The sequence below is a fragment of the Doryrhamphus excisus genome, linkage group LG7 (genome assembly GCF_037039965.1).
Source record: "Doryrhamphus excisus strain RoL-2023G ecotype Guam linkage group LG7, RoL_Dexc_Guam_v1.1, whole genome shotgun sequence".
NCBI classification, from domain to species: domain Eukaryota; kingdom Metazoa; phylum Chordata; class Actinopteri; order Syngnathiformes; family Syngnathidae; genus Doryrhamphus; species Doryrhamphus excisus.
This window is the reverse complement of record NC_136363.1, coordinates 11,185,148-11,208,198: the sequence shown is the minus strand read 5'-3', so window position 1 is coordinate 11,208,198 and position 23,051 is coordinate 11,185,148. Positions and strand designations below refer to the sequence as shown.

The following is a 23,051-nucleotide window of genomic DNA, read 5'->3' as shown; positions in this document are numbered from 1 at the left end:
GTAATGTCTGTTTTGGTCAAGTAGTAAAATAAATTATCCGCAAAAAATGCGACTTATACTCCGGTGCGACTTATGTATGTTTTTTTCTACCTTATTATGCATTTTTGCCTTGTGCGACTTATACTCCGGAGCAACTTATAGTCCAGAAAATACGGTACATCTATTATGTGTAGAGTTACAGTGTACGTATATGTGAAAAGTGGATGATATGGGCAGTGGCTCGGAGGGTAGAGCAGGTCGTCCTTGGGCAAGACACCTTGCCTCCAGGGCTGCCCACACTGGTGTATGAATGTGAATGAATGTTTGGTGGCGGTCGGAGAGGCCATAGGTGAGAATTGACAGCCTATATTTCCATCAGACTACCGCAGGGCGCACCTCCAGTTTGTGACTGAATGATGGGCTATATACTTTCATTCATTCATTTTCTACCACTTATCCTCACGAGGGTTTGCAAGGGTGCTGGAGCCTATCCCAGCTGTCTTCGGGCGAGAGGCGGGGTACACCCTGGATTGGTGGCCAGCCAATCACAGGGCACATATAGACAAACAACCATTCACACTCACATTCATACCTATGGACAATTTGGAGTGGCCAATTAACCTAGCATGTTTTTGGAATGTGGGAGGAAATCGGAGTACCCGGAGAAAACCCACGCATGCACGGGGAGAACATGCAAACTCCACACAGAGATGGCCGAGGGTGGAATTGAACTAAGCGCGCTAACCACTTGACCGCCGTACTTGCTTTTGGACAACACACTTCAAATACCTATGTTGGGATCTTAAACCTGTAAAATTGTATAATAAGGGATTCTCCATCACAGACCATTAGACGTCCAGTGTGATTTAGAATGTAAAAACCAAACTTTAAATGGCACACTTGTTTGTCAAGGATTCATCACTAATTACTGTTTTTAAGGGAAATGATTCATTGCGCCTTCAAAAATCCTAAACGGCCTCAAGAAATGGCGATTAAAGCAGGTCAGTCATTAGCGTGTTTGCTTGTTAGCGGCTTCATCGTGTTTATTTTGCAGCTCATTTGCTTTCTTTTTTATTTGCATATCGTCCCTCTTCGCTAAATCTTTTTTAAGCTTTTCACTCTCATCTTGCTCGCCTCCTCACTTTTGCTTTTTGGTTTCTCGTTATCTAATGTGTGTTTCTTCCCATTCCTCCTCCTCCTCCACTCCTCTTCTTCATCTTCTTCCGCCTCCTTCTCAGCTGCTCTTTGTCTCTCGCCTTGGCTCGCATGGCGGATATGCGCTAGTAAATACGTGTGTCTGTGTGGGGGTGCTTTTCCTTCCGTGTCCAAGCAATCCTGTCAGCCAGATATCATCTTTCTTACCTGTCAGCCATCACGTTCATCATCATTCATTTGAGTCAATCAACACCTCCTATTATTAGCCACAGCTAATTAACAACTGGCCACTGTGACGCTCCGTTTGCTTTTCGGTGACCTTTGTTTTGCTTTTAAATAGCCTCCCTAAATCATTAACCTTTTTCCAAGTGCGTTGATGCATACAAAAAATGCAGTTCTTTGCACGCACACTAAAGCATTGTTTATGCCACAGTTGCTCTATTTTATAAGAGGAGGCCGACCTGTGCAATGCTAATTACAGGAAACACTTCACTCCCATTGTGAGTAAAGAAAAAACACAGGGGTTCAGGAGCACGTCCTGCAGAGTTGCATTGACTAACAAAGCAGCACACACTCCATGGCAGCTCAGGTAGCGAGTGGACATGGCTGGAACCAATGCAGTTCTCTTCATGTAAATACACGGCCCCATTGTTTGGGGATGGGACGTAATGACAGGGCATCAGCAAAAACCTCATTTGTATTCACGACCAAAGGGACTCAACCACTTCTCCTATAATTGTTACGATGGAGAGGCAGGAGGGAGAAAGTGGCAACAAGCTTCTGCAGCATAGAAGAGGATAACTTATTCAGTATGTTTACACGGAGTTAGAGGAAATCTAATTACATGGAGCCTTCTGTTAAACCTTTCATTTTTCATTCATTCGTTCATTCATTTTCTACTGCTTATCCTCACGAGGGTCACAAGGGGTGCTGGAGCCTATCCCAGCTCTCTTCGGGCAAGAAGCGGGGGCACATATAGACAAACAACCATTCACACTCACATTCTGGACAATTTGGCCAATTAACCTAGCATGTTTTTGGAATGTGGGAGGAAACCGGAGTACCCGGAGAACACCCACACATGCACGAGGAGAACATGCAAACGCCACACAGAGGGTGGGATTAAACTCAGGTCTCCTAGCTGTGAGGTCTGTGTGCTAACCACTCAACCGCCGTGCAGCCCCCTTTCATTTTTTTTTGTGGATTGTAAATCATTTTTCCTTTTTATTTATATTACTAGAACCCTGTAGACATGATAACACCCCTATAGTCACCTTTATAGTTGAATTTCCTAATATAGCAGGCATGATAAGTGATAATAACACATGACATATATGTGGGTCAATCCCACAGCATTAAAAAAAAAGGTTGTCGTCAGTAACTAAGACACATGGCAGCGAGCAATAGCAAGTGACAACAAAAACATCAATCATGTCGTTATCGTAGTGCGGAGGTCTGTGTTTTACCGAGTCCCCCTGCAGGGATCACGGAGAGTACAACTCCATGACATCATCTAATTACTTTGGTTGAAATGTTTTTTTTAAGAAAATACTATATTCATATGGACTGTCACGTTCTCCTCGCCTACATGAAACGCTTTTCCCCATCATCTTATTTTGCAGCCGCAGGGTGAATTCCGCCAGGATTTGAGGTGAAAGGGTTTATGTGTTTGTGGCAACAATAAAAAAAATAGCATATAGTGCTGGTTCTACTTTACATTTTACTCACAAATCCAGTCCTTTAATAGGTAGGCTGTTCAATTATAAATGGACTCTATTCCTTCAGCCATGGTTTTCCACACACAATCTCTCCTGTCAGGTGGAGGCTTTTCTGCAACAATTCCATTTGATTGCAAATAACAATTACGTCGGCGCTCCCTCTCATCCTCTCATCTTCCCACCTCCGCTACAGAAAACAATTGGGCTCTCAACAACAACAACAAAAAAATAGATCCACGGGGATGAGCGCTTTTCCTCCGGAATACAAACACATTACTTGCAGTGACCTGCTTGACACCGAATAGCACACAATTAGCATATATATAAATGTGTGTGTGCCATTCCGCAGTTGCACTCTCACACTCTCTGCAGTGCTTTGTCAATTTGAGTTAGAATTTTTTCCAGGCCGATTACATAAATGTGTGAAAACAGAGAGCCCCTGAGCACGGAATATATTGTCTCTTATAAAAAGATTACCAAGTATGACAGTTGGATCCTTCTCTGCATAAAATGTAAAAATAACTTTATGGAAATTGGTCTGGTGGTGGTGTCTCCAACAAGCGATGTTATCCACTATACCGTAAATGCTGCAATTAACTCCTTTAATTAACTTAATTAACTGCTGAGCAGTGTTGGGCACGTTACTTTAAAAAAAGTCTTTAGTTATATTTACTAGTTACTTCTCAAAAAAAAGTTACTGAGTTACTCCACTACAAAAGTAATTAGTTACCAGTAAGACGTGGAAAAGTTTTTTTTCACGGACATAATGTGTATTTTACCTTTGACATCAAGGAGGTTAAAGTAGTGTCTGTACTTCCATTTGGCAAACGTTGTTTGGACGTGGGGCGGCACGGCGGTCGAGTGGTTAGACCTCACAGCTAGGAGGACCAGGGTTCGACTCCACCCTCGGTCATCTCTGTGTGGAGTTTGCATGTTCTCCCCGTGCATGCGTGGGTTTTCTCCGGGTACTCCGGTTTCCTCCCACATTCCAAAAACATGCTAGGTTAATTGGTGACTCCAAATTGTCCATAGGTTGAATGTGAGTGTGAATGGTTGTTTGTCTATATGTGCCCTGTGTTTGGCTGGCCACCAGTCCAGGGTGTACCCCGCCTCTCGCCCGAAGACAGCTGGGATAGGCTCCAGCACCCCCGCGACCCTCGTGAGGAAAAGCGGTAGAAAATGAATGAATGAATGTTTGGACGTGCTCTAAACACCCAAGTTCTCTGATTGGCTGAAAACGCAATCTTACTAACCCTTAGCCAATCCTTGTTGCTTATGTACTCTAAACACCCGCCCACTTAGGTTCTCTGATTGGCTGAAAACACAATCTTACTAAACCTTAGCCAATCCTTGTTTCTTATGTACTCTAAACAGTAACGGCGTTATGCTGACAGTAAAAGTCATTAGTTTGATTACCCGTTACTGAAAAAAGTAAGACCGTTAGTAACGCTATTTTATTTTAACGTTATTAACACCGTTATTCCCATCACTGCCTCTGAGTCTTCTATCACCGCCGGGTGTGTGGGCTACAGAAGAAACGCACCGCCAAGGTTTCCCATTTTGCGCCAGGTCATAAAACAATGGCATAAAGAGCTGTGGCTGTAGGCAGATTTCCACTTTCTCATGCACTCCAAATCATGATCATAGGTTGGTTTATTGCCTGCTTCCAATTAACGCCAGTCCTGGTTTTGTGAATTGGTGTGAATGATTGTTTCAATGAGTAGAATATGACTTTAACCGTGGACACTTTGAGTCGGTGCATCTAAATTGTTTTCATAGCAATCATTTTCCGATGTTTTTCTTCGTCGTTGTTTGCTTGGTCGCTTTTCAATACTGTTGTGCTGCTTAGAGGAGGTAGAAAATAAAGTGTCATGTCAAGTATATACATAAGCCCCCCCACCCCCGACCCCCTCAAGGCCATGCAGCTCAGTAGGCTGAACAAGCTGCTCTCGCTCCACATTATCCATGTCAATGGAAGCGAAAATGAGGAGGCCTCGTCGTGTATGTGACAGCTAGCGTGGGGAGGGGGGTGGGGGCTACACGCTTCCACTGAACGGCTCAATGGTCATGTTTCACTACATGTTATTGCTATTTTGATACGGCTCACTCGGGAGGATAATCATTCCCGACATTTATGTAGTCCGTCCTCATGTGAAGTGTCGTGAAGTAGAATGTCAGAAATGTAGCAAGAAGTCACTTTGCAGAAATAACAAAGGCTAGTTTATTTAATGTGCATTGCAGGGAGAGGTTGACAAATAAACAATAACAACAACAGCATTAATCATGACACATGCTAGCATCCGACAACACATTAAAATGGGATTATTTTGTATGTAAACACAAAATAATTCAGGAGAAGGAACATTAGGCTCCACTAAAATGTGAATATTGTCTGAGAAGTGTTGATTGAACTTAGTTTTCATCATGCTGAAAGATAATTTCTTCTTATATTTTGCAACATTAACCAAAAGTATTAGACATAGCTCTGACTATAAAGCAGTACAAATAGATTAAATCCATGGCAGATTTACAGTAAAGTGTATTTATCTGTATTTACTTCCGCATATCAAAATGATTTTCACCAAAAAAGAGAATGTAGTATTTCTAAATCCTATATTCTGGCGTTATCCAATCTACTATCCCAAAGTGTAAACCTGAAGTTAATCCGGAAAAACCTGAGGCGCTCGCGATTCTCGGACAGGCCTCTGATTGGTCGTTTGTGTGGCAGGAGGCGGGGTTTACGTCGGTGGGCGTTTCACAAAACTAGCAGCCACGCCAGCACAGGCACTCATTCACTACGGATTTGAGTGGCTGAAACGACCTACTTCTTCTTCTTTTTGTGACACTATTTGTTGACTTTATTTGCTATTTCTTACTAAGTCTAGACTTGACGGGTTTTTTTTCTTCGCACAACCCGACCTGAGTTGTGTGTGTGTGTGTGTGTCCGTGTGCACGCCTGGTGTCGTCCACCATGGATTTGGTTTGGATTGTGGGCTGCCTTGTGAGCTTGTGCGCCTGGTTCGCTTCCTCCGAGCGCCACAGCGTGTTCTGGAACAGCACAAACCCAAAGTAAGTGTCTCTTTTTTGGGGGGCTTTTGACGAGAATCCTCCAGTGCACGCTAAACTTGAAGCCATGCAGCATCATTATGGTGCACATTTGCCCCCTCGGCGTCCTGAATATGCAATGAATTTGTGATGCGAGCAATGGGCTGCCGTTGTCATGATAATGCAAATCTGTAGGGCGCCTCTCACTCTCAACCCCACTACCCCCCCCCCCTTACTCTGATTTTTTTGTACCCTTTTTTAAGCTCCAACCTGTTATTATGATGTTGTTTACGCGCGCAGCTTTGGCCAACCTGTTCAGATTTAATCCCTTTCGCAATGTGTGATAAGTTCCCCTCACGTTTGCAAAAACAAGCCACACTTTGGAGGGAAGAAAGCTGCTTAAAGCTGATGGAGGAGTAGGGAGGGGGGTCGTGAAGTTCAGGGTGGTCATGGTTTACATTCTAACAATTGGATTATTTTGTGTCCTTTAGTGCGTTGTGTGTCTATGGGGGTTATTGTGGTGCTGTTTTTGTTTTGGATTCTGTCACAAGTTTGGATGCAAAACATCTATGTGAATGTGATTAGTTTGTGTGCATATATGTCTATTTGTACAGTAGTAGTATTGTCATTATTTCTACTGCAGTCGGGCATAGTTAATATGGTTCTAGGCTACTACAGAAATGTGTTTTGAGCATCCTAAAATGGGATTATTCGGTGTGCCTGAACTATGCAAATTGGCCTTATTCGGGCAATGATGTGCCATTATGGCATGGTGTTTACATTGATGAGGTGGAATACTATAGGAGAGTTCCTGTTTTATGGTTCCAGGTCATAGTTAAGATGCTGGGATCCTCAAAAGCTGATTGTTGTATATGCATGTGTGTCTTACACTGCATAAATCATATAAAATATGGATTTTGTTTAATGGAAATAGATGTTAGGATGCATTAAATGGGTTTTTTCAGATCTCTTTTGCACTTTGATGCTGTTTTATGAACATGAGGTAAAATTGTAGGGTCCAATAAACAATGGGTGTGCTTGTTTTGTGTATATTTTTCAAGTAAATCATGCAAAATAGCACCCTAGTGCTGTTGTGCTTCCACTTATGAGATAATACAATCAAAAGGTCATACATGAGGTATTTGATTATATCCGTGCACACTGGTCAGATCCACTCAACATGGATTGGCGCGTATTTGCAACATGTGTACACCCCCCCCCTCCCGCCCCCACATAATGATGTGCATGTGTGTCATTATGTTGCTGCTGTGTTTACATTAGTGTGATGGAACCCTACAGGTTCATTGCTTCATATTTTCAGTGTTACCGATGTGATTCACGAGAGAGAATGTTGAAATATCTTTTGCAATATCCTCTTCACCTGCACCCCCCCTTCTTCCCCCGGCCCCCAATAACCTTTAAATCAAGACCTATCACAAGTAGCGGGGGTGTTCATATTTCAGGTGACAAGACGAGCAATAATGGTGTGTGACAGAGACCGAGTAGGTAACTTGAGGCCTGCCCGGCGGGTCGGTCACGCTGCGTGAGAGGGGTAAAGAGAGATGGATGGTGAGGGGTTGAGAAATTGGAGTCCAAATTGTCCAGGTTAGGGGGCCTCTCTAAATAAGTGGGGGGTCAATTAGACGAGTGGTGGAGGGCCTGTGTTTTTAAGTTGACACAATGCAAACAACCACGACTAGACGGCTAGTTCATCACACGCTGTGTATGCTTGTTTGACCCTTTAGACGTCCTGGGGACGTTTTATCTTAATATATGCAGTCATTTAGGTTAGGTTTTGATATTCATTTTAGTATTAATCCAGGAGATGGCGCTGTGTTTTCCCATTTAAAACATGCAGCAAAATTGTACAAGTTTTTGGGTTTTCTGCACCAGTGCTTTGCTGTTGATGTTTGGAATGTTTTTGGCGCTGTAGAAAAAATAAATGTTGCTGCCATCAATGATCCCGCTCTAAAAGGGTCAAAAACACTTTATGTATATCTCAGACTCGAGTAGTTTTAAAAGACTATGGAAGAATATATGATATTTTTTATATAATCAGTTTCTGTGTGAGGTTTTTAAAGACCTTTTTAAAGGTTTAATAAAATATTCTCCCACCTGCACTTCCCAGAAAGCCATTCAGCGAAAATCCAAATCCCAGATGGAATTTGGTGACTGTAATCTGTCGCTTTGCTATTTTTATTTTCCTGGATGACTTTAGTCCATCCCCCTCACCCACCACCCACCACCACCAAGCCCCATCATCCACTACCCTTGGACCACTCTTAATCCGCGTATTCGCAGAAAAACAAGCATGACTTTTAATTTGCCGCTTTCATTAAATCCAGCAATCGCTTTCTCCTTTGACCTGTTACTCGATACAGTGTGTTGACGTTTCTCTCCACCAGCCCCCACCTCTTCCCAAGTGGATGGTTTCATCCCTGAACATGAGAGCTGTCATCCATCTAACTGATGTCAGATTGATCTCTTTGGGGCTCATTTCCCTTTAAATGCACACACACACACACACACACACACATTTCGTTGAGAGGCGCAGCTGCCTTCCTCTCCACAAATTGTGCGCTTGGACCCTGCCACTGACTTCCAAGGTCGAGCCTTCCTTAATGACTATGTTGTTTTGGCGAAATGCTGCATTTCCGCACTTCCTTTGTGCCTGACCAGGAACTTTTTAGTCAGCGGCACTTGTTGGTTCCCAGAAAAAGAGGCTCACCAATGTGTGAAGGAGTGCCTGAGCTGATAGCAATGACTCACTCGCTCTCATACACATTAACACACTCACCTCTGCAGGGCCCTCTGGACTGTACGGTGTGAGGCAATAATCTGCTCGTTCACAGCTTGTTTCCTCCACGTGTTTTCCTGCTGACGGAGCGCCGGTGGACCTCCTCCTCGTCTTCATCTTCTTTGTACCTGTCTCTGCTTCACCCCAGAAGCCTCCCAACCTCCCGATTGGCTAACTTCTTGGCCAGCTCCCCTGTTAACTATTTCATCGTCTAGCTCAGGGGTCGGCAACCTTTCTTATCAAAAGAGCCATTTTACCTCATTGCTCACTAAAGGAAAATAGACGCAAAACATAATTCAAAAACAATATCTTATTCACTTTCAAAAGTTTATACCTGATGCCTGAAGAAATGTGCAGCGACGTGCTCGCATGCAGAGCGAATTGCGCGTCTCCCCTGATTTTGAGGGAATTTTGGGGTCTCAAAGTAGTTCAGAGGAGAAAACGTGGAGATGATTGAGTACTCTTGCTAGTATCGGATCTTGCTAATATAGTAGATGAATGTACATAAATATCTGTGTAAATTAAATGTAAACTCTGTTTTCATTTGTTGACAAACATGTTTTCTCAACAAGTTCGGGTCTTAAATAGCATTGCGAGGGGGGCCACAACAAAGAAGCTGAAGAGCCACGTGCGGCTCTGGAGCCGTGGGTTGCTGCCCCCTGATCTAGCTCATCTAATTTGCTAACGTAGCAACTTAGCTCTCGAGATGTAAAAGTAGTTTTCTGGATCAATTTTACATGTAAGCCATCATTTTCATCACTTAGCTACCAAACTAGTTTAAAGAGTCTAGCAAGTTAACCAGCTATCTAGCTAGCTAGCCACTCAGCTCAAATAGTTATGGATTAGATGGATTAAAGTGCTTACTCACTCTTTATCAATGGGAATTTGTAAGTTCAGCTAACTAGCCTTTTATCTAGACAGCTACTGAAATGTAATCAAACTATTGCTTTTGTTAATGTCCCCCTTAGCGGAGGTCTGGCTCTGATCACTTAGCTACCGAACTAGTTTCAAGATTCTTGTAAGTTTTTATCTTCTTAACTAGCAAGCAGGCAAGTTAACCAGCTAGCTATCTAGCTAGCTAGCCACTCAGCTCAAATAGTTATGGATGAGATGGATTAAAGTGCTTACTCACTCGTTATCAATTGGAATTTGTAAGTTCAGCTAACTAGCCTTTTATCTAAACATCTACTGAAATGTAATCAAACTATTGCTTTTGTTAATGTCCCCCTTAGCGGAGGTCTGGCTCTGATGACTGTAGTCCTATAGTTTTCTTGACGTGTTGGCCCAAACAAGGGAGTTATTTCAGCTATGTTTCACCCCTCTGAGGGATTATCTTGGCATTTAACCACTCAATATGGACACTTTTTGTGATTCCTCCCATACAAATTAGGGAGCGGTCTTCACGGTGCGCCCCAGAAAGAGAATGCTAACTGCTGTGACTGATTGGAGGTCGGGGGTCAGCATGTGATGAAGTGGATCGGCCTCTATCAATCTGTCAGTCATTCCGGCTCAACGGTGGTCCATGGGAAAGTCTCCCGGTCCCCCCCCCCCCAAACAACTCTTTTGCCAGCTTTTATCTGCACCTTACAAGCTGTCCCTTTTCAGTCTATTATTTCCTTGCCACCCGAGGCCGCCTCGGAGAGAGCGGGGAACGGAGGGAAGCGTTCTAAGAGGTGTGGAATTTTCTTAGCAGTTCTTGGCACCCGTGGTGATCCGTCACAAGGCACTTTCCCCCCGCAGGCTTTTCAACTTCCGTCCTCTTAAAAGCCGCTCTAGTCCTTCTTTGCAAACGGTCCATCCACATATGAGGTAGAGATGGTCTGGGAATACAAAAGATTTACTTGCCCTCAATGCATGTGTTCCTACTTCCTGTAGAGATAAAAGATAAGATGGAAGCAGTGATTTGATTTGTGATTAGGTGGACACTATGGATTTCCAAGTAACCTTAAGCTATGTTCTTAAAAAAAAAACGTCTTCCGACGTCCCCTGCTGCACACAGTCTCCCCCTTCCTTCGCCATTCTCTCTGCAAATTCCTAAGACCATTCTATCTTGTGCTGTGCATTGTCTGTCCCGCTATGCTTAATCTGCCTCTGCAATCTGTCTGATGAATTCAATCTGGGCTGGAGATTGTCGAAACGGATGTAATCGTCTCTTACGGGCTCAGTGTCCATTGATGTACCGAATGTTGTTGCTTTCCTATCTGTAAACATTTGTAGGGATGACATTGACGGCTATGTTGATGTTTTTAATCGTTCCAACGCATCCCTTTTTTCATTCCGAGGTCGTGAATCGGACCAGAGGTTGTACGTCGCCGCCGGCTTACCGTCATCGGTAGCAAAGTCTCTGTTGTGTTTTTTTTCCCTGTGAGACGCTTCCTGTCCAGGTCTTTTCCCGGGAAAACAGCATATCCTGTTCGCTGCGTAAACAATAGTGTTCTCACACATTTGGCAAGTCCATAAAAGTCCAACAACAAATTCCCAAGTCCTTTAAACTCGGCATTCAGGGAATAAGTAGATTAGCCGTGATTCATAGACTTGAATTGTTTTTTTTCAGTCTGATCTGGAATCCGCCTTTCTTGCCGTCAAATCTGTCTCGTCTCTATTTGGGTGTCTACTCGCCCATCCTCTTGTCTCCTCCTTATCTAGACACCAGACTTCCCCTTAGCTTTGACCACAGGTCGGTCCCACAGAGAAAGGATCACAAGAAGGGTCCCCAGTTTGTAAACAGCCGTATGATTGTGGTACTAATCTGGAATTACCCAGACGGGCTCAGATATTATCTTGTTTTGTTGCGTAAATAAAAAGACAGGCATTGTTTTCCGTATTGTGTAAACGTGACACCCAAAAAGGCAAATTGAATCATTGCCATCTGGAAGTCAGAGCATTCTAGGACTGTCAAATCTAAACCTCAACCAAGGATACATTTTTTGTACATGCATTATTCCTTAGACCTTTCACTTCATATTAGAATACCTATAATACAGATAGCCTCAACGTTTCATAGTTTCTTAGCAAATGGTCAATGATTCACTGGGCTGTGTCACTTTGCAGGGACATGGGCGTTTTGGTTGATGGCGACCGGGTTTGAGTACTAATAAGTATTTGTTAAAAAAAAACGTGTATAGTTTTGCGGAACTGTAACAATGGCAACAATTTTCTTTTCCCAGATATAAGCTGCCTGTCTGTATCACAGTTTTGGTGGGATTCTGCCAATAAAGTACAACATGAATGTAGTACCTTGAACTCCTCCCAATGAACATCACAGTGCCGCAAGCTTAGTCTGTGTTTATGCACACGGCAACAGTGGACAAGTTTTATCTCGTGCGAATCGACCCAGCCAAATCGATATATTTGCTTCCTGAGCAATGTGATGTCGGTGCTGACCTTTCCGCTACAAATGTCTCCGGGGACCGTGACACAGTTGGAAAGAGCATGCGTATTCATCTAAGCATCCTTTAGATCCTGTACAATCAGCCAATTATTTTTCTGCCCCCCCTAAAGCTTTGTCTGCAGAGTGAGCTCGCGGACCGAATGACTGATGATCCTATCAGGCAAAGGTGGAACGACAGACGGAGTCAAACCGGATTGAAATTGATCGCAGGAAGTTGCACAAAGAGTGGAATATTATGGTAAAAGAGGAAGTCAAAAGAGCATATTTGTTCTCATGGCAACCAGGCATAGTCGGGGCCCACGTCACATTGTTGGCTCGCCTTTGCAAACAGTGGGCAGAAGAAAGTTGCATTTTTGGAATACCAGCCGGGTCGGGTTGTGATTGGCTCAGCAGGTCTGGCGTGGGGGGTGAGTTGAGACAAGTCGGGGGGGGGGGGTCTGGTGTGCTTATTGAGTGATGAAAGCAGGACAGCGAGTGGGAGGAGATGAGTGGCATTGATGGATGGAGACCGGGAACATTACACAGTGACGGCCTTCAGGACAGCTCGACTTTTTCTCTCATATATGGCGTCCTTTACAGCGATTTGTTCCTCCGAAAAACTACACCCTTGGGTCCGATAAATAATCGCCGGGGCGGTTAACTTCACGCGCTTAATCAACTCCAAATTGATCATAAGTGTTTGTTTTTGTAGAAAACATCGCCCACTACTGACCTGGCATGTGAATGTACTAAGTCACTAAGTTTCCCTATAAACAAGGCACTGCCAACTAGTGGTCTGGCATGCACATTACCACATTTTCTCAAGTTTTTTTGCAGCTTTTTCTACCCAACCCCCGCTATGAAGTAGTGAACATTCGGGACAGATCCAGCCTTTCCCACCCCTTGCCCTCCTGTACCCTCTTTGGGCCTCCCTGGTCCACTCTAAGCCCCCTCCCTCAGCATTAAGCAGGGTCTGGTGCTGTTCAATGGACTGAGCCTGGCTTCTGCTCCAGCCAGTAATCCAGGCTTGGATGAGACGATTAGGTGCCCCCCACCCCCACCTACATTCCGGGTTCACTCATCCACAATGTAGGCCAGTCACCTTTTTAAATCACATTAGTGGCAAGTGTAACAGCCAGGATGAAAACAATCATGTTTGTGTGCTCGGTGGCCTTCACGTGGCCTTCATGCTCTTATGGATTCCTAAACTAAAGAATCGATCTACCCATAGGGTTCCATCCTGTATGAAATTCTCCAGTGCTGACTCGCCGGTTGTCCGACCTTTTGATCCACGCAAGTCAGACGAGAGGGTGATGGATGGATGAAAAGAGCGATGTAGAGGCAAAAGAAGAAAGCAAAAAAGCTGGTCGGCGAGATTAAAGAAGAGAGATTAGACTCCCTCGCTCCTGTGGAGGATCCAGTAAATCAGAAATTCCTTCTTAGCGGAGGAGGAGCAGAGGCCTTGCATCCGTTTACCACATTCATGCTGCGGCTTACGCTCACTTGACCACCTGACATTTCTTCCACGTTATTATGCAACTTATCGCGGTGTAAAAAACACCCCCCCTCTCCAGATTCCGCCTGGCGAAGTGGCTTTACATTTGTTAGCTTAAACCCTTTGACAAAAGCTAAGCCTCCCCTTTTGAAGTGCGCTACCCCGATCAGTTAATTAAGCTGATGATGCGGAGCTTCAATGGAGAGGTGTTAGAGGGGAACAAAAGGCAGCCGGCTAATTAAACTTATTTGTCGTTAATAAAGAGGAGCGGGAGGGGCTCGCCAGCCTCCTCAATGTGTGTATTGTGCCCCCCCCCTCGTGAGTCAAAGTATGAAACAATGGCATTGATAACTGTAGCGCTCACACTCACAAAGTCCCGCTGAGGAAAACTTCAAAAGCCTTTCCCAAACCTAAGTCCTTTGACCCCTCCCCGTGCCCCCACTGCCTCTCTCCACAAAACACTCACCCTTAAGGGGCTGGGAAGTGGTGAGCAAGAGGGCATAATTACCCCCCTCCAGGGGAATTTTAATGCCCTTTTTTGTGTTTTAATTGCACCGCCCTTCTGACAAACACATTGAGACCATACCACTGGAAATCAGGACTGAAAAGCAGGGTGGTGGGGGCGGGGGGGGGGGGGGGGGGGTGTTTGTTTGTGTGTGTTCTATATTTGCAGCGGGATGATAACCTTGTCAGGCGAGAGCAGACAACACTGTTTGTTCAATAGTGTTATCGATTCCACTGGAATTGAAAGTGGCAGCGGTCACAACACTCCACCGCCAATCTGGTAAACAGAGCGTGGCGGCAGATAAGGGCCGAGCAGACCCGACCATAACAAAATGATCATTACAGCACCGCTTCCAAGTTTGCAGGGCCAGACTATCATCAACTACAACGCGGCCCAGTCGAAGGGGCTAATCTGATCATCAGCATGAAGGCAGCGCAGTCAAGCAGCTAGAAAGAACCGAGCACGTCGAGAGCCCGCTCGCTTTGGAGCCATGCCGTCTGTGCTTGTCCACCAAGGGGGCACCCCATGGGAGACCCCTGGCAGCAAACAAAAACAGCAGCTAACGAGGCACAGGAGCCGTGCTCACTTTGATCGTTCGTCATGCATCTGGACCTTGTCACATGGGCACAGATGCTTGCTGTTGCATTGGGGGGAAAACATCAAAATACTAATGTTAATGTTAGTGTAATGTTTTAAACTAACATTTGGGGTCCAGACATACAAAAATATGTAATGTGTCATATCTCAGCAGTCAGAGAGCAGATTATGTAAAAACTGTAAAACAGATTTCCACATCATAATGTACCGGCATGGTGCATGGACCCAGCAAGAGCTCATTTTGGTGACGATCTGGATAAAGGTACGGATAGATACATACATTCATTCATTCATTCCCAGACCTAAATACAGTGTGAGTCCTGTGGGTTGCCCTCGCTATCTGGCAGAGGAGGGGTAAATACTGTCCACACGACTCCTAGCCAAACAATATAGCCAGTTATAATTACTGATGCAAACATTTTCTATTTAATTTGCATTTGCAAGTGATACACAAGTAATATTTTTCTAATTTCTTTTTTAAATATATGATTTTTATATTTCATTTTCTAGTTTAAAAAAATATTTAATATTCATACCGCTTTTTCCTCACGAGGGTGCGGGAGCCTATCCCAGCTGTCTCGGGGCAACAGGCGGGGTACACCCTGGACTGGTGGCCAGCCAATCCCAGGGCACATATAGACAAACAACCATTCACACTCACATTCATACCTATGGACAATTTGGAGTGGACAATTAACCTAGCATGTTTTTGGAATGGGGGAGGAAACCGGAGTACCCGGAGAAAACCCACGCATGCACGGGGAGAACATGCAAACTCCACACAGAGATGGCCGAGGGTGGAATTGAACCCTGGTCTGCTAGCTGTGAGGTCTGCGCGCTAACCACTCGACCGCTGTGTCACCCGCAGGGGTTGCTGGAGCCTATCCCGTACGGATAGATACCAGACACAAATGTATTGTTCATGTCATCCTCTATGAACCAGGAAGTAGCCCGCTAACCAATGAACAAAATGAACAGTCCTTTACTGCAAAGTGAGCCGTTTTGCTTGAGAGCGGCCATGTTTTTCAACCAAACTCACTCAAATTTTACACACATGTACTACTCAGGACCTTTAAAGTGTCAAAACCAAAATTTACAGCTATTCGACTAAACAGTGGGTGTTTTGTAGACTACGTTGATCTGTTTAATTAGTAAGAAAATTAGTAAGAAAAATCATTTGTGGAATAATTATGTTACTATATGATATAATGGTAGTATTAAATCAAAGAAAAGCAGTAGCGCAGTACATGCAACAGGAATTATGCTTGCCAATCAGCAACCCAGTAAAAACCGAGCGGGGGACTGTTCAAGGCGGCTGAAAAAGCTCTTAAAGATCCAAAGATGTGATTAAATAACACAGTGAGTTATGTAGCCTGCTCTCCGTTCAGACTGCTGACAAGCCGACTGACGTGGACGTGCACGTATTCATTGCAAGAGCAACAAAACCCAATATTGGACACACATTCCCGCCCGGCGCGTGTTGTGTAAATATTTAAGTCTGTCCAATCCATCCACCCTCGGGGACCCCCTGGTGGTCCGGTACAGTAGGAGACGGTAAACCGATAGGCATGGCTGTGTGTATGTGCGTGTGAGGCTTCATTGTGTGCAAATAGTAGTAGCTACTGCTTGGGGTTGTTGATAGATGGGACTTACTGGGAAGCGTGTGTGCGGCTCCGTGGTGTTGATAGATGACTGGCTGTGGGAGAGGAGCAGTCACTCAGTCAAGACCAGGAAAGGAGGAAACCCCAAATACCTTCAGGTGACAAATCCACTCGGATAAACACATATCATCTCTTTGCAGGAAGCTAAGTAAAATGTTACACCAGTTAGCCGAAAATGGCATCGCCTTTCAAGTTTTTTTAATGTGCAGGTACTTCTCTTTGACCCCGGTCCAAGACAGAAGGGAGAAAGATTAGTTTACATCGTAAAGTGGGTGGAGGGAGTCACAGGAGGCAGTCTGGCTGTCTCTTCTTGCCTTCTCGCGCTCTTTATTTGTAATGACAGGGTCTGTGGAAGGGTTAAACAATGCGCTTCGTAGACATAAAACTCCTCTACTATGGAACCGTAGCACACAAAAGGTTGCAAATGCCTCAAAATACGCAAATACAATGACGCTGTTATTAAACCTCAATTTGGATTGGATTGAGATTTCTCACACAGCACAACAATAGCCGCGTTTACATGAGGAGTTTTTCTCTTTCAGAATGACCTTTCCGAAAACAATGGTATCCATGGAAAGAAATATTCCAATCTCTTGTATAAAAATTACAAAAATTAAAAAGATAAAAAATTCAATCTTGCTAATATTTTATAATTAAACTCGGGACATGTTTTATATAGATATATGTTTTATTTTTGAATAAAACTGCATTTGTGAATAAAGTATAGAAGGGTTTAGATTCTGCTCCTTGCCAACCGCCAATAAACAACAGAAGAAAAAAAACACGATGAAGAAGAATGCACCCTGACAACTTTCCGTTTGATTTCCGTTCGGATTGGGCAAAGGAATATTGCACGTCCGTGAATACGATTATATATTCATTCGGATTGGCACTTTTCTTTCGGAATGAGGTTAAATTCTTTCCATTTGAGCAAATAAACCGAATGCAATTGGAATATTTGGGTCCACGTATACGTGGCTAATGTTTTGCCCAATCACCTTTTAAGGGAATGACAAGCACATGTCTGTAAAATCTGAATAAGATGGTCGAAAAACATGGCTGCCATCAACCATAACATTGGAAGTTTGCAGCTAATTGTTCAGAAGTCATTGTCTAATGATGATAACTTGCATGTGTTCCAAAACATTTCGACCATCACCCATAGGGAATGCCACAAATGTCCTTTTCACCGGGCATTTTCACATGACTAGAATTAACTAAAATCAGAATTGGAGCAGAACCAGGTCCCACACGGCTAGATCTGTCCCAATACTTTTTACATCTAATGTTGCCTCACCTCCCTGCAGATGTCGATACTCATCTCCTGCCCTCAATGAGCTGACAGGCCAATGTTTCTCACTAAACGTCTCTCCATTCCCGAGGGAGTCCGCACTCGAGCAGCAGCATCTTTCCAACCTCCATGTGCATCCATATTCATGTCCGCCGGATTTCCCTCTTGGAATCGATCGATATATAATCACACGTTATGCCGCTTTTATTTATCAAATGTCTCCTTCCGCTTGTCTTCAGGTTTCTATGGGACGACTACGGCGTGGAGGTGAGGCTCAACGACTACCTGGACATCGTGTGCCCGCATTACCCGCAGGGCGAGGTGCCGCTGCTGGACGCCGAGCGCTACGTGCTCTACATGGTGGAGCAGGAGGACTACGAGACGTGCAAACCGCAGTCGTATGACCAGATGCGCTGGGAGTGCGGGCACCCGTTCGCCCCGCACGGGGCCGAGAAGTTCTCCGAAAAGTTCCAGCGGTTTACACCTTTCACTCTTGGGAAGGAGTTCCGCCAGGGTGAAAGCTACTACTATATCTGTAAGTGTTGCATTGTATAATAAAACTACAATAAAGTCACATTTGAATTATATATATATATTTTTTATTTCTTTCAAATGTGACTTTATTGTAGTTATATATATATATATATATATATATATATATATATATATATATATATATTTATATATTATATAATATTTAATGGGCTGCACGGTGATCTAGTGGTTAGCGTGCAGACCTCGCAGCTAGGAGACCAGGGTTCAATTCCACCCTCTGCCATCTCTGTGTGGAGTTTGCATGTTCTCCCCGTGCATGCGTAGGTTTTCTCCGGGTACTCCGGTTTCCTCCCACATTCCAAAAACATGCTAGGTTAATTGGCCGCTCCAAATTGTCCATAGGTATGAATGTGAGTGTGAATGGTTGTTTGTCTATATGTGCCCTGTGATTGGCGGGCCACCAGTCCAGGGTGTACCCCGCCTCTCCTCCGAAGACAGCTGGGATAGGCTCCAGCACCCCCTCGACCCTTGTGAGGAAAAAGCAGTAGAAAATGAATGAATATATTTTAAAATATTTTTTTAAATAAAAATATTAAATATTTTTAACTAGAAAATAAAATATAAAAACCATATATTTAAAAAAAGAAATTAGAAAAATATAACTTGTGTATCATTTTAATTTTTTTTGTGTATCATTTTAATACAAATTAAATAGAAAATGTTTGCATCAGTAATTCTAACTGGCTATATTGTTTGGCTAGGAGTCGTGTGGACAGTATTTACCCCTCCTCTGCCAGATTGCGAGGGCAACCCACGGGACTCGCACTGTATTTAGGTCTGGGTTCTAACTGGGCCATGCAAAACTTTCCTCTGGAAGCCTTGATTGGTTGATTTTGGGTGCGCTGTGTTTTGCACAGGAAACACATTACCACTTTCTGGTGACGTGCTAAGCTTAAAATGAGCCCCCGAATCGGGGTGGTGGCTGACTTTGTGCATACTTGTGTCGCCCGAGTGTAACCGCACGCATCAAGCTAGCTTGTCACCCTGACCACGGCTGTAATTAGATAAGCGGCAGGACAAGACGCACTCTGCCTGGTCACAGATGGCTCCCTAAAGCTTTGTCTGTTGCCAACACTTAGTGTGTGTGTCTGTGTGGGGTATGCACGCATGCATGAAGATGGATTAAGAGGCCAGAAGAGGATAAGTGCATTAGTTTTAACACATGTGTTCCCCCCCTTCTCTTAGCTAAACCTTTGCACCACCACGGACAAGAGTGCCTGCGACTCAGGGTGGACGTCGTAGCGACCGACGGTGAGCATTAACACCCTCAGTCTCCTAATAACAGTCCAGCCTCACACCACCCAAATGGGATCATTGATGGCTTTTGTTTTTTTCTGCTCTCAGGCTCTCAGGAGGCCAGAGTGGCCAAAGGAGGCACAGGCGGGGCCGCAGTTGGAGCTGGGGGGGGCGTTCACAACCCGTCCAACAGACTGCCGGCAGGTATGTAAACCAACCATGTGACCCACTGTACTTTGTCATTAAAGACTAATGTAGAAAGTGCGTGGTTCATCAAAGCTGGGTTGATACTGAATCAACAGCACCTCTGCTGTTTGCAGCAAGTACTGCACCCCTCATTTGCTCCTATTCATAATTAATCAACATTTACTGATTATAATGCCCATTCCTAAGTTTTACACTACATTTCTAAACCCAACAGTACCGTACTGCTTGGTGGAAAAAAAAAGCGAGTGACGCCATCTTTTTGTTCTTCTTTCTGTCTTCCAGCAGACGACCCAGTGGTGAGCCTTCCAGAGGTCCAAAAGAGCGTGCGGACCAACTCGGCGGTGACGGCGTCATCGCTGTCCATCCTGTCATTGCTCGTCCCGTTCTCATTGCTGCTCTTGCTGCACTGAGACTGAGTGAGCAGGCCAGAAGTGCAGTTTTGTTTGATTTCAGGGAGCACAATGAAGACAGTCTGTGGGGACGAAACCACTGGACTCCTAAAAAAAAAAAGAAAAAAAAAAATGCTCGCCCAGTGCCAGCCACAGGGCGGAGAACAGACGGACTCGCTTGAGAGACACTTCTTTGCTCTGATCTTTTTTTGGACAACCTGCAGCCTGAAGAACAATCACAAACTGGACAAAATCAACCTGAAAGGAATCTATCACCGCTTTTGAGCCAAAGATTGATCTCTCCATCTTGTACACTAAACCCCCCCCCACCCACCCACCAGTATCGTGTACTACTTGTGTGTTGTTGTTATTATTGTAATGTGGCATTGACGTCCTGAGTGATTTTTTTGTTTTTTCTAAATGTAGCAGACATGGAGGCTGTGGTCATGGCAACAAGCATCAATACAGTAGCACTATACACACCAACACACACATCATCAGCTAGATCCCTTAAAAACCTATTGTACATGATGTGAAGATAATTTATGACATTTGGGAGGTTTACTGTATATAACAACATGAGTGTGTGCTATGTGAGAGGCAGATTTGTGTTTGTGTGTGTGTGAGAGAGACAGTGGGGAGTTGTGTTAAGACAAAATGTATTTCTGCCAAAAGCAAACACTGACTTGTGTGTTTTTCACAGAGAGGCTGGCCTCCTCTGTTTGTTGGCTCACGCCCTCCTGTGTCAGCTGATGTTTGAGCATAAAAAAAAATAAAATTTGGATTTGGATTATTGATTTTGAGCTAAGCGGCAACATCTCCTAACAGGCTGGCGTGAGCGACAAAGCACAACACTAATGACTACCATTGAAGTCGTTGTTTTTAAAAAAAAAAAAAAAAGAAAGAAAAACCTACTTTTTGTACATGTGTAAGTAAGACAAGTGTATGATATGTAAATACATAGATTATATAAAAACACTTTGATAAATATGACTAATGTGAAATTTTCATGTGGAATAAAAAACAAATATTTTCAAAAAATGTTGTGATTTATTTGGTTGGGTTTCTGTGTTTAATTATTATATTTTTACTTTTTATTTTCTTGACATTTTGACTTTATTTGATATTTTAGGTCTGTCAAAAATAGCCTGTTAACGGCTATAATTGAATTAATTATGTTAAAATTAACCATAATGTTTTTAATTTATTAACTGTATTCTTTTAATATTTATGTATTTTTTAAATATATTTTTTCAAGAAGATCGGACATTTTGGAGACCTTATTTTGATAGATTTGAGTAATAATTCACTTTGGTTTTAGAGGTGACAAATGTAAATCCATGGCGAAGGTCTGCGATGAGGGCCTGGGGCCACCTTCCCTTAACGTGACAAGATTTATAATCACGTTAATGTGATTTTGGAGGACTATAGAAAGGTGGCAATGTTTACTGTTTGACTGAGGGTTGCCTTTTGCCACTTTAAAGCTGTGACCTCCCCACCCCCACTCACCAAAACACACAAACATGACCCTTGCTTGTCTGTAAGTTGTTTCTCCTGTCTCCCATTCTCTCGTCCTTCCTTGGCGATCTTTACAGGCCGTGACGGTAAAAACAGCTGTAGCACCAAAAAGTGGTGCCAACGCCTCTCAGCTCCCCGATGTTTTCAAAGGCTGTTGGGGCGTAAATTACAGCTGACCTCTTAACTGTCCTGCGAGTGTCTCCTTTGACTGAGCAGGTTCTTCTCCTGTCAGGTTTTTTATTTATTTGGCAGCTTGTGTGCATGTAAATGTACGTAAAACAGTTGAAGCCTTGACTGGTGCAGTAAAACGCTACCAGGCAGACCAGAGAGCAAACACCTGCCTCGGTTCAATGCCGTTCACGGTAAAAGTAAACCTGGATATACTTTAGGGTAGTCAGTGTACCGCTTGTATAGCAGATTTAATATGCACTGAAAATGTCTATACAAAAAAAATGGACTTTTAGGCATTTTTGTCTGAATTTGTAATTTTTGTAAAAATAATAACAAAGTTATTATATATTCTGTACAATTTTTTAAATAATGTTTTTGTAGAATTTATCCATAGACAAACATTCATTCATTCATTTTCTACCGCTTTTTCCTCACAAGGGTCACGGGGGGTGCTGGAGCCTATCCCAGCTGTCTTGGGGCGAGAGGCGGGGTACACCCTGGACTGGTGGCCAGCCAATCACAGGGCACATATAGACAAACAACCATTCACACTCACATTCATACCTATGGACAATTTGGAGTCGCTAATTAACCTAGCATGTTTTTTTGGAACGTGGGAGGAAACCGGAGTACCCGGAAAAAACCCATGCATGCACGGGGAGAACATGCAAACTCCACATTGCGACTTAATTTTATTATTTTACATTTTTTATCTTGTAGTTCATTAGGTAGTAGTAGTTCAATGTGATGTATTATTATGATTCGTAGTAATGGTGGCAGTATTTCAAAAATGCAGCAAAACAAGTCAAGAGGCTGAGCAGGCTGGATAGACACAGCCATGGTGGAACCAAAGTGATGTTGCATACGTTCCCAGAGCATATAACATTGATGCACACCACACTGGGCAGTGAGCAGAGCCGACTCAGACAGGTACCCATTGCCAACATATCATAAGATTATCTCTAATAATAATAAGCCTCCACATTCTTTTATGATTTAAATTTGCCTGTTTTGATAGGTGCTGCTTTTTTTGGTCAGTAAAGGAGTTAGCAAGAAGTCATGGTGCAGTGAATGACATCCCCATGTTGGCTCTGGTTGTTTAGGAAACAACTGAAGAGGAAAGTTTGATCCAACATTGTAATTCCAAAGCCCAGCCCACTCTTCCACAGTCAGCTACAGACGTGAGAGCTGTAAGTCTGTACATTTTGTTTTACTTCAGCGACTAGGCTAACCTAGCATGATGCTACTGTTATAATGTGTGTGTAATATAAGCACTGTAGCCCACATACAGTAACTATGCTAACATTGCTAATATGTGTATCCTCCTGTCCCACTACATAATGTTATGTTGTAGTATGTCAT

General features: G+C 43.6%; 1 protein-coding gene across 2 annotated transcripts; it reads left to right on the top strand.

The window, feature by feature from the left end:
* Nucleotides 1–5,629: 5,629 nt before the first annotated feature.
* Nucleotides 5,630–21,041, top strand: efna1a (ephrin-A1a). Of its 2 annotated transcripts, none has more exons than XM_078792092.1 (5): nt 5,630–5,921; nt 17,853–18,148; nt 19,354–19,419; nt 19,513–19,608; nt 19,897–21,041. In XM_078792092.1, the coding sequence occupies exons 1-5, from the start codon at nt 5,824–5,826 to the stop codon at nt 20,019–20,021; spliced, it is 681 nt and encodes a 226-aa protein (XP_078648218.1). In that variant the 5' UTR covers nt 5,630–5,823; the 3' UTR covers nt 20,022–21,041. The 2 variants fall into 2 exon arrangements, with proteins under 2 accessions (XP_078648218.1, XP_057902939.2); XM_058046956.2 differs by having other exon boundaries at nt 5,632–5,921; nt 19,894–21,041.
* The last annotated feature ends 2,010 nt before the right edge of the window (nt 21,042–23,051 follow it).